Here is a 13,062-nt window from a genome sequence, read left to right as displayed (position 1 = left end):
GCATCAGAATCATAGAACTGGAAGGGACCTCAAGAGGTCATCTAGTCCAGTCCCCTGCACTCGTGGCAGGGCTAATTATCTAGATCATCCCTGACAGGTGTCTGTCTAACCTGCTCTTAAAAAGCTCCAGTGATGGAGATTCCACCACCTCCCTAGGCAATTTATTCCAGTACTTAAGCACCCTGACAGTTAGGAAGTTTTTCCTAATGTCCAACCTAAACCTCCCTTGCTGCAATTTAAGCCCATTGCTTCTTGTCCTATCCTCAGAGGTTCAGAACAACAATTTTTCTCCCTCCTCCTTGTAACAACCTTTTACATACTTGAAAACTGTTATCATGTCCCCTCTCAGTCGTCTTTTCTCCAGACTGAAAAAACTGGGTTTGTTTAATCTTCCCTCATAGGTCATGTTTTCTAGACCTCTAATCATTTTTGTTGCTCTTCTCTGGACTCTCTCCAATTTGTTCATATCCTTCCTGAAATGTGGCACCCAGAACTGGACACAATACTCCAGTTGAAGCCTAATCAGAGTGGAAGAATTACTTCTGCGTCTTGCTTACAACACTGCTGCTAATACATCCCAGAATGATGTTCACTTTTTTTGCAACAATGTTACACTATTGACTCATATTTAGCTTATGGTCCACTATGACCCCCAGATTCCTTTCCGCGGTACTCCTTCCTAGGCAGTCATTTCCTATTTTGTATATGTGCAGCTGATAGTTCCTTCCTAAATGGAGTACTTTGCATTTGTCCTTATTGAATTTCTTCCTATTTACTTCAGACCGTTTGACCAGATCATTTTTAATTTTAACCCTATCCTCCAAAGCACTTGCAACCTCTTCCAGCTTGGTATCATCCGTAAACTATATGTGTACTCTCTCTGCCATTATCTAAATCATTGATGAAGATATTGAACAGACCCGGGACCAATCCCTGCGGGACCCCACTCATTATGCTCTTCCAGCATGACTGTGAACTACTGATAACTACTCTCTGGAAACGGTTTTCCAACCAGTTTTGCACCACCTTATAGTAGCTCCATCTAGATTGTATTTCCCTAGTTTATTTATGAGAAGGTCATGCGAGACCGTCTCAAGAGCTTTACTAAAGTCAAAATATACCACGTCTACCGCTTCCCTCCCATCCACAAGGCTTGTTACCCTGTCAAAGAAAGCTCTCAGGTTGGTTTAACACGATTTATTTTTGACAAATCCATGCTGACTGTTACTTATTACCTTATTATCTTCTAGATGTTTGCAAATTGATTGCTTAATTATTTTCATTAGCACTGGAAACTGAGGGTCAACTTACACTTTCTTAAAAAAGAGCACAAAGCAACTGTTGAAAAGCCCTGGCTTTGTCTTGTGCTCACATAGTGAAGGGCACAGAAGTAGAAGTTTTGTTTTTCAGTCAACACACTGGTCCTGAATTGCACCACTGTGTGAGCCAGTAATGTTATCTTCTACATGCAGATGACTGACAGCACGCTAGACTATAGTCAGGCTCTTGCACTGTACCTCGATTCTTACCAGCTTTATGGGATGCTGTCCAGCATTTAATGGTATTCTTTAGAATCAGCCTATCCTCTCCTAGAAACCCCTTCTCAGCACACTCCAGCTTTGTGTCAGGTTAACTCTAAAATTGAACTTTAAATGTTAGACCCAAGTAACTAAACAGTCACACAGAGCAACTGCAATGAACAAACTGTAATTTGTAGCCTTAAAATAGCTTCTCACTTTGAATAGCTCAATAGAATAGTAATTCTCCACATACTGATCTCTGATTCTTTCAAAGATTTATTCTAAACACCAGCTGCTTTGGAATTCCTGCCGTCGTCCCTTCTTGCTAGACCAGAGGGCTAGGCAAGGCTACTGTTCCCCTCTACCTGTTTCTGAAGGCTTAATTGAAGGCATTCGTTCATATGGTTGCCCACCGGCCACAGCTGGGTGGGTGAGACTTGCCTGCTGATAGGAAGTTCTAAAACTTCCCAGTGAACTGAAATGTAGAAACACGATTTATTAACTGCTCATCTGAGTGCTTCATTCTGCACTTGTCTCGCCAGACGCAGGACTTCTGCCACTTTCATTCAAACAACTGGTGAGTAAATCACCTGCTTTTTACATCCTTCTGAGAACTGAAGGAGAAATTACATATCTCTTTAAAATGTGGATGTAACTGTTGGTTTAAATACACTTAATGTGCAGAAAGCACAGGGTAGCTGGAAGTTTTCTAGCAGAACCTTCCCCCATACTAAATAGTGTGAGATGTTGGCCTTCAAATTCAATAGGCTTTTTGCAATGGGGACAAGAGCCTATTTTTCTAGTAGGTTTGTGATGCTAAATAGTATTTAGATGGGAGGCTGCCAAGCCTTGCGTATCTCTCCATGGCACCTGTTCCCCTCCCATTGTGCTGAGGTGACTTTTTTCTGGTGTTTAGTCTGGGATGGAAGGACAACTCTGACATACTGTTACTAATTAGGATCAAACTGGCAGAATCAATATGAAAGCAGGAAGACCACTCTGAGGGAAGTGGTTGAAATTGTGTGCAGGCGTCCTGGCTGGGGTCACGTGATCAAGACTATTGTCAATTATATGCTTGGAAATCCCAGTCTTAACTAACTAGACAGTTAAACTGTTGTAATTTGGGGTGAAATCTGCTTCTGATTTTTGTACTTCAACACCCTAGAGCAGGGGTCCCCGATGCGGTGCCCGCAGGTGCCATGGCACCCGCCAGGGTATCTGAGTGCGCCCGCATACTGGCCGGTGGACAAGTATCCACCGAAATGCTGCCGATAAGCGGCGACGTCAATAGGAGTAGCCGCCGAAATGCCGCCGACAAGTGGCGACAACTATTGACATCGGCGGATGCTTGTCCGCCGCCACTGTCCTCCGTGGCTCGTCTGGCACCCGCCAGACGAAAAAGGTTGGGGACCACTGCCCTAGAGGATGTCGGGAGGATAAACTTCAATACTTGTGAGGTAATCTTATGCTATGGTTTTAGAGGCCAGATAGCTGGATAGTACTTGCAAGCAACTGTATGTACCTCCTTTTAGGGTAGTCTACGCGGGCAGCGCTTTAACATGCCTTGTGTGGTCGTGGCATAGCGCTGGGGGAGAGCTCTCACAGTGCTCTAAAAAAACCACCTCAGCGAGGGGCGTAGCTCCCAGCGCTGGCACAGTTTACACTGGCGCTTAGCTGCGCTCAGGGGGGTGTTTTTTCACACACCTGAGTGAGAAAGTTGCAGCGCTGTTAATTGCCAGTGTAGAAAAGCCCTTAGATCTGAAAGGATTCACGTGGGCATGTCCAGACTGCTCGTTGGCAGAGAGATGCCAATTTTCAAATGATAACGGTCAGTATTTGAATGTACGCAGTGTTGTTGCAGCCATGTCGGTCCCAGGATATTAGAGACACAAGGTGGATGAGGTAATATCTTCTATTGGACCAACTTCTGCTGGTGAAAGAGACGAGCTTACACGGAGCTCTTCTTCAGGTCTGGGAAACTTAGGCCATGTCTACATTAGCCAGCTTACAGCTGAACCGATGCAGCTGTGCTACAGTAAGATCACGCATGTAGCCGCTCTATGCTGACGGGTGAGAGCTCTCCCCATCGACGTAATTAAACCACCCCTCAACGAGCGGAGATGCTTTCCCGCGGATAGTGTTGTCCACACCGGCGCTTCTATCCGTGTAACTTATGTGGCTCAGATGGGTAAGGTTTGTTTTTTTTTCCCACACCCCTGAGTGACATAAACAGAAGTGCTATTGTAGACATAGTCTTAGTCAGAGTGTCACAGCTAAATACAAGATAGGGCAGATTGTTTCACATTAGCAGTTAATGCATATTTCATGGGACCATTCAAGGTGAAGTGGCGCATTAACACCAGGGAAGGTGGGGGAAGCTGCTGTGAGAGTTGTTAGTAGGTTATAGATTGTTGTAATAAGCCATAAATCCAATGTTTCTATTCAGTCCATGATTATTATTATTTTTTTAGTGTCTAGCTAAGTTAAAGTATTGAAGCATTTTAGTGATAACGATCTCTGTCACTTCCAACCTGGCGACAGTTCAGCCTATTAACCTTCAGGGTCAGACCCCCCCAAGTTGTGTTCCCTCGAACCATCTAGTCATTGAGCTTCAAAATGGCTGCTGTGATTGCCTACATGGGGCTCAAAGGAAGACAGTCAGTTCTAATAGAGCACAGAAATCTGGGTTCTGTTCTTGGCTGTCCTTCGAACTTGCTGTGACCGTCTAAAAGTCACTAACCACTCCGCCCCAGTTTATTCATCTGTGTTGAATGTGGATAAGACTTAAGCCTCACCATTGCCCCTCGAGGAAGGGAATTCATTAATTTTTGCTAAGTGTTCTGGAATCCACAGACAGCAGGTGTTCCTGCAGAACAAAATATTGCTGAAAATTAAGCACTTGCTGCAGAATTATCTGTCTCACTGGCTTGTAAAGCACTTTGGAATACCTTGAGTACTTGATTAGATACTAATACGAGCGTTGCTTCACTTAATCCCAAGCTGTTTAGTATTGTTTGACATGCGGTACTGTCTGCTTTACAGGAACCTTCCAAAACCATTAGTCACAATTTTATTGTCTCGACTATACCAAGAAAAATAGGGAGCAGACTATAGTAAGAATCCAGGTGTATAATTCATTTTCCAATTGTATCATTGCCTTTCTATTTCCTCTGTAAGCTTATGTGTGGATTTTTTTTAAACAATGAATAACTTGGGGTTGCAATGTTCTATGCCTCTTAAACCCTACCTAAATATCATGGTGGTTGTTTGTTTTTTGTTTTTTGTTTTTTTTAAAGAAAAGCTGAATAGCATGTGTTCCAATCAATCTCTTATTTTGTACAGGAATGCTTTATTTCTAGGCAATGTAGGAAAAAAATGAGAGAGATTTAACTTCGAACAGAAACTTTTTTTTAAAAATGAGCACAAGTGTCATCTTGTAGACGGGGGTATATAAGCTTCTTGTGCTAAATGTACTTTCAGCACTGACCGTATTGTATGAAGCTGAGATTACTGATATTAATGCTTAAAGATTGAAATATTTTGATAGCTTTAGCTAGTAATGTACACTCGCAAAGCATGTTGCTTAGTAATGGTATTCACTAACTCCAGCTTTAATCTCTCTAGTGGTGGGTTTTGTGGCTGTTTGTTTTTTTTTTTTTTTCCCCTGTACAGGTCATGGGTTATTTTCTTTGTCATTTCCTGTGACCTATTGCAGCTCCATTTGTGAATATTTAGGCTTGGAAGGATTCTATGTTTCTCTGTAAACCTCAATTTCACTGTCTGTTCACACAAACTGATGAAAAAATATTTCCATCAATGATTGACACTTACAGATAGGCAAAGTAAGAAAAATGCTGCTTGAGCATTTACTAGAGTTTGATTTAAGGATATTTACTTTGTATATTTTCACATGTAACGTTGACCCCGTCCCCATAATTTTGTGCAATTGTGAAAATTTAAATAGATAAAAATTAGAAAAATGCTTAAAATAAACATTGATATTCTCTGTCAATTACAAAAAAAAATATTAAAATTGAATTCTGTGCATAGTCCCTGGAAGTTTATAACCTCATGTGCCTTAAGCATCATTTAGATATCTTTATAAGTGGCAAGAGTATAAGTTTGTGATAGGTCCAGAGCTAAAAGTGTGTGTTCTCTAGCAATGACTCTTCAGCTAACAGATCTCAGAGCCTGACCGCTGAAAGATCATAAAAAGCCAAGCTGAGCTTGGAGCATCTGCACGGTTTTGTTTCAAAGCACTAGGAAGCGTTGTTTCACGTGTTTGCCATTAACTAACAGAACTTGTATGGCCTTCAGTAATACAGATGGCTTTAATATTTTTGAACCTTGACTCCCACAAGTGGTGTGCTTGCCTTCCCGCAGTTTGGAGCTGTGGTTAAAACACCAAAATCCCATCAACAAAGCAAGACTAAATGTGGTAGAATCAAGTCTCCTGATAGGGTTGTATTTGTAAAGAAGATTGGCCTTAAGTTATATAATTCCGTGACTCTATACATTCATGCATCCCATATATGTAGATGTGATTAACTCATTTTACCATGCGCCTTTGACTGCCCTCTGGCATTCCTGACATTTCCAAAACCCCAAGCAGTTTCATACAGCTGCCGTCAACCCCCTGTATTGTTTAAGAAGGTAGTGCTTCTATTATACCATCAACAGGCATGTTATTCAGCTCGTGCTGAGAACTTTTATAGCGTTCCATGGAGGGGGAGAAATTGTCTAATACAAAGGCAAGACTGTCTTCCATCTGGTGGCAAAGCTCTAGAGCGCAACAAGCCATCAGTTTGCCCTATCCACTTGATAGGCTGGCTGCATGCATGGCCTGTACTGTGCTAACGGGGGAGTTCCTCGTAGTTCATGGGCAGCAACTCTTGTCAGGTGAGCCAATGGACTCCTTTTCTTGAAGTGGCTGTTATGTCTGGCTTTATAATGATTAGCTTCCTCTGGGTATAAAGCAAGTTTCTGAGGAGTTGTGCACACTTCTGCAGTAAACTGGCTACCAGGGGCAGGGCTTAAATTCAGCCGGAGCTGCCCGGAGCAGAGTTCCAGTAAATATTTTCAAACCCGCAGGGCTGTGAAGCCCCAAGCCCTGTCATGTCCACAGGGCTAAAGCCCCAGGGCTCTGGAAAATACTGAGAATTTAAGCTCTGACTGAAGGTGATGGTTTCCCAACGCCTGTAACCTAGAAGGGGTTAGAAGTGGAGATCTTAAAGAGTAGAGGAATAATTATCATTAGAAACAATGTGATGCTGACACAAGAGCTAGGTACAGTGTGGGCTGTGACTTATTATAAATATACATTGTAATATAAATGTGGCTTATTAGCCTGTCGCAAATTGGTAGGGAGGAGGCAAATGAGCACCTAGCACTCTGGAGAGAGTGACTGTATATTTAATTGCTAATGGACCTTTTTAGAGTCGGGGCTCCTATTATTAGAAAATGAAATGTAAGCGATTACCTACAGGATTTGGAATGAGTCTGTCATGCTGCTGTTGACCTTCAATTTCTCACACTAATTTGTTTTAATATTAGTGAGATTTACCTGCTGTGTAAAGATTTACTTAAGCAATACATTTTTCAGTAAGACTTCCAGAGTGCCACCTTCTCTTGGGTCACAGAATTTTTAACAGAGCTGGATGTTTCTGTAACAGCAGCTAGTGATTAATTGCATTAAACCCTTAAGAAATGTGGCAACTCTGAGGCCATGTGGGTTACCAAGCTGCAACAAACATCCGGGGTGATTCATGCCCATTCTGGGCCTGTGGATGTCCAAGTTAAAAAATAAGCAGCACAATTTTTGTATATAAATATATATTCACATTTTATAAAGGAGGGAAGAATGGTTATCCTTGTTTCTCAGATGAAGAAACTGAGGCAGGGAAAGTGCCCCAGGTCACCCAGCAGAAGAACCAGGAATAGAACCCAAGTCTCTGGATTCCAGTGCAATGATCTAGCCACGAGGCAACACTACCTACCCTATGACTAATGTAGTGATGTGTAGATCTCAGGTAATATTTTCAAAAGTGGCTAAGTCCCATTTTCAAAAGTCACTTAGGCACTTTTGAAAATGTTACCTCTAGACCAAAGTCACTGTTTAATATGATTAACATGGAAAAGATCTGTATTAAAGTGCTCTTTAAATACACTGGCCCTTAACCTGGGTATATAATTCCTATTTAACATCAGTGAGCATTCAGAGTATATGTTGAGGAGGAAATCCACTTCCTAGAAACAAATGAGTCCAAAGTCCTGCAATATCAGTAGGGCTCTACAGTAATTTGCATAAGGGATGTTCCTTTGCAAGGTATATCTGATTTAGAGCTGTGGCAGGAACCAGCAGAGAGTTAACTGCTTGTGGAAACAACTTGTCTCAGTCTAGAGATATGAAGGTCGGTGACGGCATACCTAACAGTGACGTATAAGAGGGAGCAGTTCTTCATTTTATATATAATTTATTTATTTCTTCACTGGCTGTCAGCGGTGGCATTCCATGAATACAAGTAACTGGCATCTTGGTTCGGTCTCAAAGTCAAACTTAGGCCCCTCCACCCTGCAAAGACTTGCACATGTGCATAACTCTGAACATGTGTAGTCCCAGACTACAGCTGGCCAAAGGGTGCTAGGTGCCCAAGTCCCATGGGATACAAGCACCTAATTCCTGTAGGCTCCTTTTTAAAATCCCAGCCTACTAGTGCTTTAAAAATAGATGGAATGCAAAATAATCTGGTTTCCCCCACCCACACCCCTATTTTTGCTGGACTAACTTTTGGAGGACCCAGGGAATTGGAGTGGGTGCCCTTAAGTGAATTAGTGGGGGAGGGGGGGTTTGAAGCGTTAGTTTACTGAGCTTTCCACCCAACTTTTTTTAAGTTATTGGCATGAAATAGTTATTTAAAACACTAAGTTTGAAAGTCTGACTAAAAAATCCGTTTTGCTTTCATATAATCAGGGCTCCCAAACTTGGTCTCTGTAACATTATAATCCTGCTAGTGCCTCCGACGTCAGCCTTCCGGGGTAGATAAGACCTGAATTTCTAGTAACGATTGTTACCAATGGCTGGTTTTAAGACGCTGAAGTTTTCTTCTGGTCAAGAGTAGTTCCTTGTTGCTTCAGCTGGGTGACAAAGCTGTTAGTCAAACCACACTCATCTCATGTCGGACGTTGCTTCTCCTATATAATGTCCTCTTAGTAAGGGGCTTCTTTAATTTTACAAGCGAAGATTAATCTTCGGCGTTTGACTGGTTCTTGTGTTTTCAAAGCATAGAGAAAATAACTGAGCACCCACAAGGATAGACCACAGCTCCCGGTATATGCAAACGCGTATACCAGCACTGCTGTGTGCTGGAAGAGATGTCTGGATAACAACAAAACTGGAAAGCATACAAAAATGTATCTGGCTAATGACTTGTAGTAATTGTTGTACGGTGGAGGGGAGATTTGGGCCCAAAATTCTTCTTCCTTTCAACAAATAAGCAAATAGCTACTACTAGGTCCTGCATTTCTACTGAGAGGTTATATTATTATCTGACCAGTGAAAATCTGTTCCCTACCTACCTTTCTTGGTAAAGGACACTATGGGAAAAGGACATTGCATATAGATGAATATTGGAGACCAGAGATTTCCAGTTGCGCAAGACTGGGACATACACGCCCAGTTGTGAACAGGAGTCAGTTCTGCCCTAGTTGACACTTGCTGTCGAAGGCAGGTTGTGGTTCCAGACAAGTGTTCCTGCAGCTGGCTCTCTGTAACACTATGTAACGCTGGTTAGAGGTGTGCAATATTTTATGCTTTAGGAGAAGCTCTGTGCATTGAGTGTTTGCAGGATCAGACCTTACAAAAGTAACCCTTTAAATGCAACTCTGATGCAAATACCAGCATGCCGATGGTGTTTCCAGGAGAGGGATATGGCTGCTGCTTCCATTTACTTGGCAAAATCTTGCCGCAAACTTGTATGTCTCCTGACTGGTCTTTCCCTTCCATGGACAGGGTCGCGAAATCCAGGACGGTGCCTATTTGGACGGTGAAAGCGCGTACAGTGAGTCAGAGCTGTTTCCTGATGAAGACACGATGACCCTGGCCCAGCAAGAGGTCCACCATGAGTCCGACATGGACAGTGCCATTGAGAGCGCGCAGAGCTCTGAAGCATCCGACGTGTGTGGCAGTGAAGAGAAGGACAGCGTGCTCAGTGGACTCTTTCTGCCTGTAGACAAGTGAGTGGTGAGGTGCCTGTCAAGACATGAGTCTTTTGCAGGGGAGGGGAGGTTAAACCAGCTGATCGCTCTTGTTTGAGGCCTGTCTGGGCTGAGGTTCTTGGACACCTGGAATTAGGTGTCCAGATCCCTCTATTTAAAATGAATGGATTTGGTCATCCATCTTCCCTCGTAGCCGTGGAAATCTCAGCTCGTGTGTCTTCTGACTTGTTCGCCTGCTCCAGTAGGGTTAACGCATGTCCACGGCACCTCGGCTGGGATAGAGTCACGTTTTATAGTGATAGTTCTGGCTGAGTTCTGATGGAGTTTGATCATTGTGCTAATTGCCAAAAGCGGGTGGATTTTTCTTGTTCACCTTCCTACCTCCTGGAGCCCATTTGCCTGAGGGCTCCAGTGTGACTCCACCACAAAGCAGCGGAGCGTGCAGGTCCTTCTTCAGCCTTAGTTACTCTTCCATCACGCTCAAAGGATGTGAGGGCTGGGCTGAACAGGCTTTGCAGGTGTAGGTGAGGAGCGTTGCGTTGCCATTCTGTGCGGTGGATTCCCCCTGACATGTCAGGAGGCGCCGTTCAGTTTGTTGGCCCAGGCCTGCGATGTTAAAAAGTCATGTCAGGCACCCAGAAAAGGAGGATCAGGCAATCAGTGACCACATTGAAAAGTTTGGGGTAAGTGACTTGCCCAGCATCGTGTAGAACCTCAGAGGCAGGGATAGAATCCAACTCTCCAGGGCAGTATTCAACTGCCTTAATCATGACCCTCCTTTCTCTTCCCATGCCTCATTCACTGCACATCTGCCAATCATAGACTATGGGAGGGATGGGGTTAAGGTCCCAACCACTGAAGTATTTCAGGAGTTGTAGGTCTAGATAACAGAAGAGGATCAAGGTCTAGGCCTCCAGTAAATTCTGGTTATGGGAAGCAGTAGGCCTGGAGAAGGATGATCCCGTGGTTAGGGTGCTAGCTTGGAGCACCTGGGTTCAAATCCCTGATCCACCACAGACTTCCTGAGTGACCTTTGGCAAGTCACTTAGTCTCCTTGTGCCTCCATTCCCCCTCTGTAAAATGGGGATAATCGCCCTCCCCTACCTTGAAGTGGGGATCTGAGGGTAAAGACTGAGGTGCTCAGAAGCTATGGTAATGGGGGACCAGATGAGCATCTAAGACAGTAACTGCAGCTGTTGTGTCTATACGAATTTTGGTCCCCAGAACCCTTCCATGCACAATCCTTACTGCAACCTTTAAGAACAGAAGGTGTTTAGTAACTAGTCAGCAAAGTATTTTATCTGCCCCTCTTCAGGGAGTAATAATCTGATAGATCTCCTCTAGCAGAATATAAGCCTGCCTATGTGCATGGTCCCAAATGTCCTCTTGTCCCATGCAAGACTTGAGTTGCCCTAAATTCTTGCATTGTAAATTACTGACCATAGAAATATGAATTACAAGTGCATCTCCGCAACGGAGGGAAAAACAAGAGCCTGCATCTGAAATACTGGCAGGGGGCAGGATGTGGCCATCCAGCCACCATTCACTTTAAAATGTTGCTTTGTTTAAACTTTAGATTCCAGAAGAGACCAGCTACAAATTAACGGGCCCTGCTTGTGAAATCTCTCGCAGAGGAGTCTAGCTTCTAGTAAAAACAGCAGTAATACAGAAACAGCCGTGTTGTCTAGGAGATTTGAGTCAGGCTCCCATTTCATTCCGGCTCTGCCACTGACTTGTCATGTGACCGTCAGCCTTATTTAACCCTGTTCTCTACCCCAATTCTTTAAAGTGCTTCCTGAGCCCTTAGGTCAGCTTTATGTGTTGGGACACCCTCCGCACCAGAGGAGGAAGCTCGTGAACGGCAAGGGAGCATGAGGCATTGAAAACGTTATTACAATCTAAAGTAAAGAATCTTTTCACTGATTGCCCCATCCCTTACCCTTCAAGCTCAGTTGTCCTGTCAAACTCACAAAACACAGACACCCACTGTTGTAATTGGGGATAGTTTTTTAGTAAATGGAAGTGGATCCTGAAAGCTTTTGACTTTGAATAAGGAGTTGCCAACCCAAGCCAGCTGAGAAACGCTGCCTTGGGCAAAAGGCAGTCTTATGAGACAGGTTGGACGCCTACCCATTCTGATGTCTTGTTTCAGGTCAAGTCCTCACAACCCCTCTGCAGCCTCTGACCTCTCCACCTATTCCACCGCCTCTCTGATCAGTAATGAGGAACAATTTGAAGACTATGGGGAAGGAGACGACGTGGATTATACTCCCAGTAGTCCATGCCCTGATGATGAGACCAGAACCAACGCCTACTCTGACCTTGGCTCATCTGTGTCTTCCAGGTTGCTACTTGTTCTTATTTATTTTGACAGTGTTTTCTTCTGAGCACGTGTACAGGGGCCATACCAGAACTTCTTGGGATTTCAATTTCTGCCCACAACACTACTGGCAAATGTCTTTCTTGTAAAAGCCATAGCAACATTTCCAGTGCTTGTAATGTCAGGTCATGCTGCAATAAGCCCTCTAGCTTTGCTCCTAGATTGATTCTCTTTATATATTGCAATACTTTGGATTTTGCAACTATTTGAAATTGACTGACTTAAAGCTGGAAATCAGATTAGACCTTGAGCAATGTTAGTGCTTTTGCAATGTTTGGGGATGACTAGTATGAAAGTCTCCTTCCTTTTTAGCATTCTAACACTGTGTAGTAAATATTACCTTACAAAAAGACATGTCTTGTAAGGATGGATGAGTTTGTTTTGGGAAAAAATAAATAAGCAGATTGAACCTGAATGTCTTAAATCTCTTCAGGAAGTACTCACTCTTTAGTACTTGGGGAGAGAGAGAGAAGCTGAACTGCAATCAGTTGATCCTGTCTTTTCCCATTACTCTGGGCTCAGAATAACAGAGGATCGGACTCTCGGTGGTTCTGATAGCATTGACCAGTGGTTTTCAACCCCGTAGGAGTATGTGAGCTCATTGGGGGTACACAAGAAAAACCCTATAATAGCAGACAACACATTTTATTTAGTCAGACTTGTCAATCTAATCATGGGTATATTGTGACCCTATCTCAGATAGGGGTATGCGGCAGACTGCATTATTTGGAAAGGGGTACGCAGCCTAAAAAATTTGAAAACCACTGGTGTAGACAAAGCAGAAATCATTTGCTCTTTTAGAATCCCTCCTCCAAGTGAGATTTGGTATTGTGGTAATTAATAGCATATAGTTGTTCCAGAGCCCATTGGGATCCCCATCTTTGCTCCTGTAGCTGGCCTTGACAGAGCAGCTGTGATGGGAGTGGCAGTGCATTCCCAAGTCCACTC

At 43.5% G+C, this 13,062-nt stretch overlaps 1 protein-coding gene across 2 annotated transcripts in view; it reads left to right on the top strand.

The window, feature by feature from the left end:
• The window catches only part of RAB11FIP4 (RAB11 family interacting protein 4), a 211,142-nt gene that overhangs the window by 177,944 nt on the left and 20,136 nt on the right, over positions 1 to 13,062 (top strand). For both annotated transcript variants that reach the window (XM_054048097.1, XM_054048098.1), the window contains 2 exons: positions 9,529 to 9,752; positions 11,887 to 12,078. In XM_054048097.1, the coding sequence (XP_053904072.1) occupies positions 9,529 to 9,752; positions 11,887 to 12,078 (416 nt within the window). The remainder of the gene's footprint in view (positions 1 to 9,528; positions 9,753 to 11,886; positions 12,079 to 13,062) is intronic.

Source organism: Malaclemys terrapin, chromosome 13, assembly GCF_027887155.1.
Source record: "Malaclemys terrapin pileata isolate rMalTer1 chromosome 13, rMalTer1.hap1, whole genome shotgun sequence".
Classification (NCBI taxonomy): Eukaryota; Metazoa; Chordata; order Testudines; family Emydidae; genus Malaclemys; species Malaclemys terrapin.
Note: the sequence above shows the minus strand (reverse complement) of the source record. Positions and strands in the feature narration are given on the sequence as shown.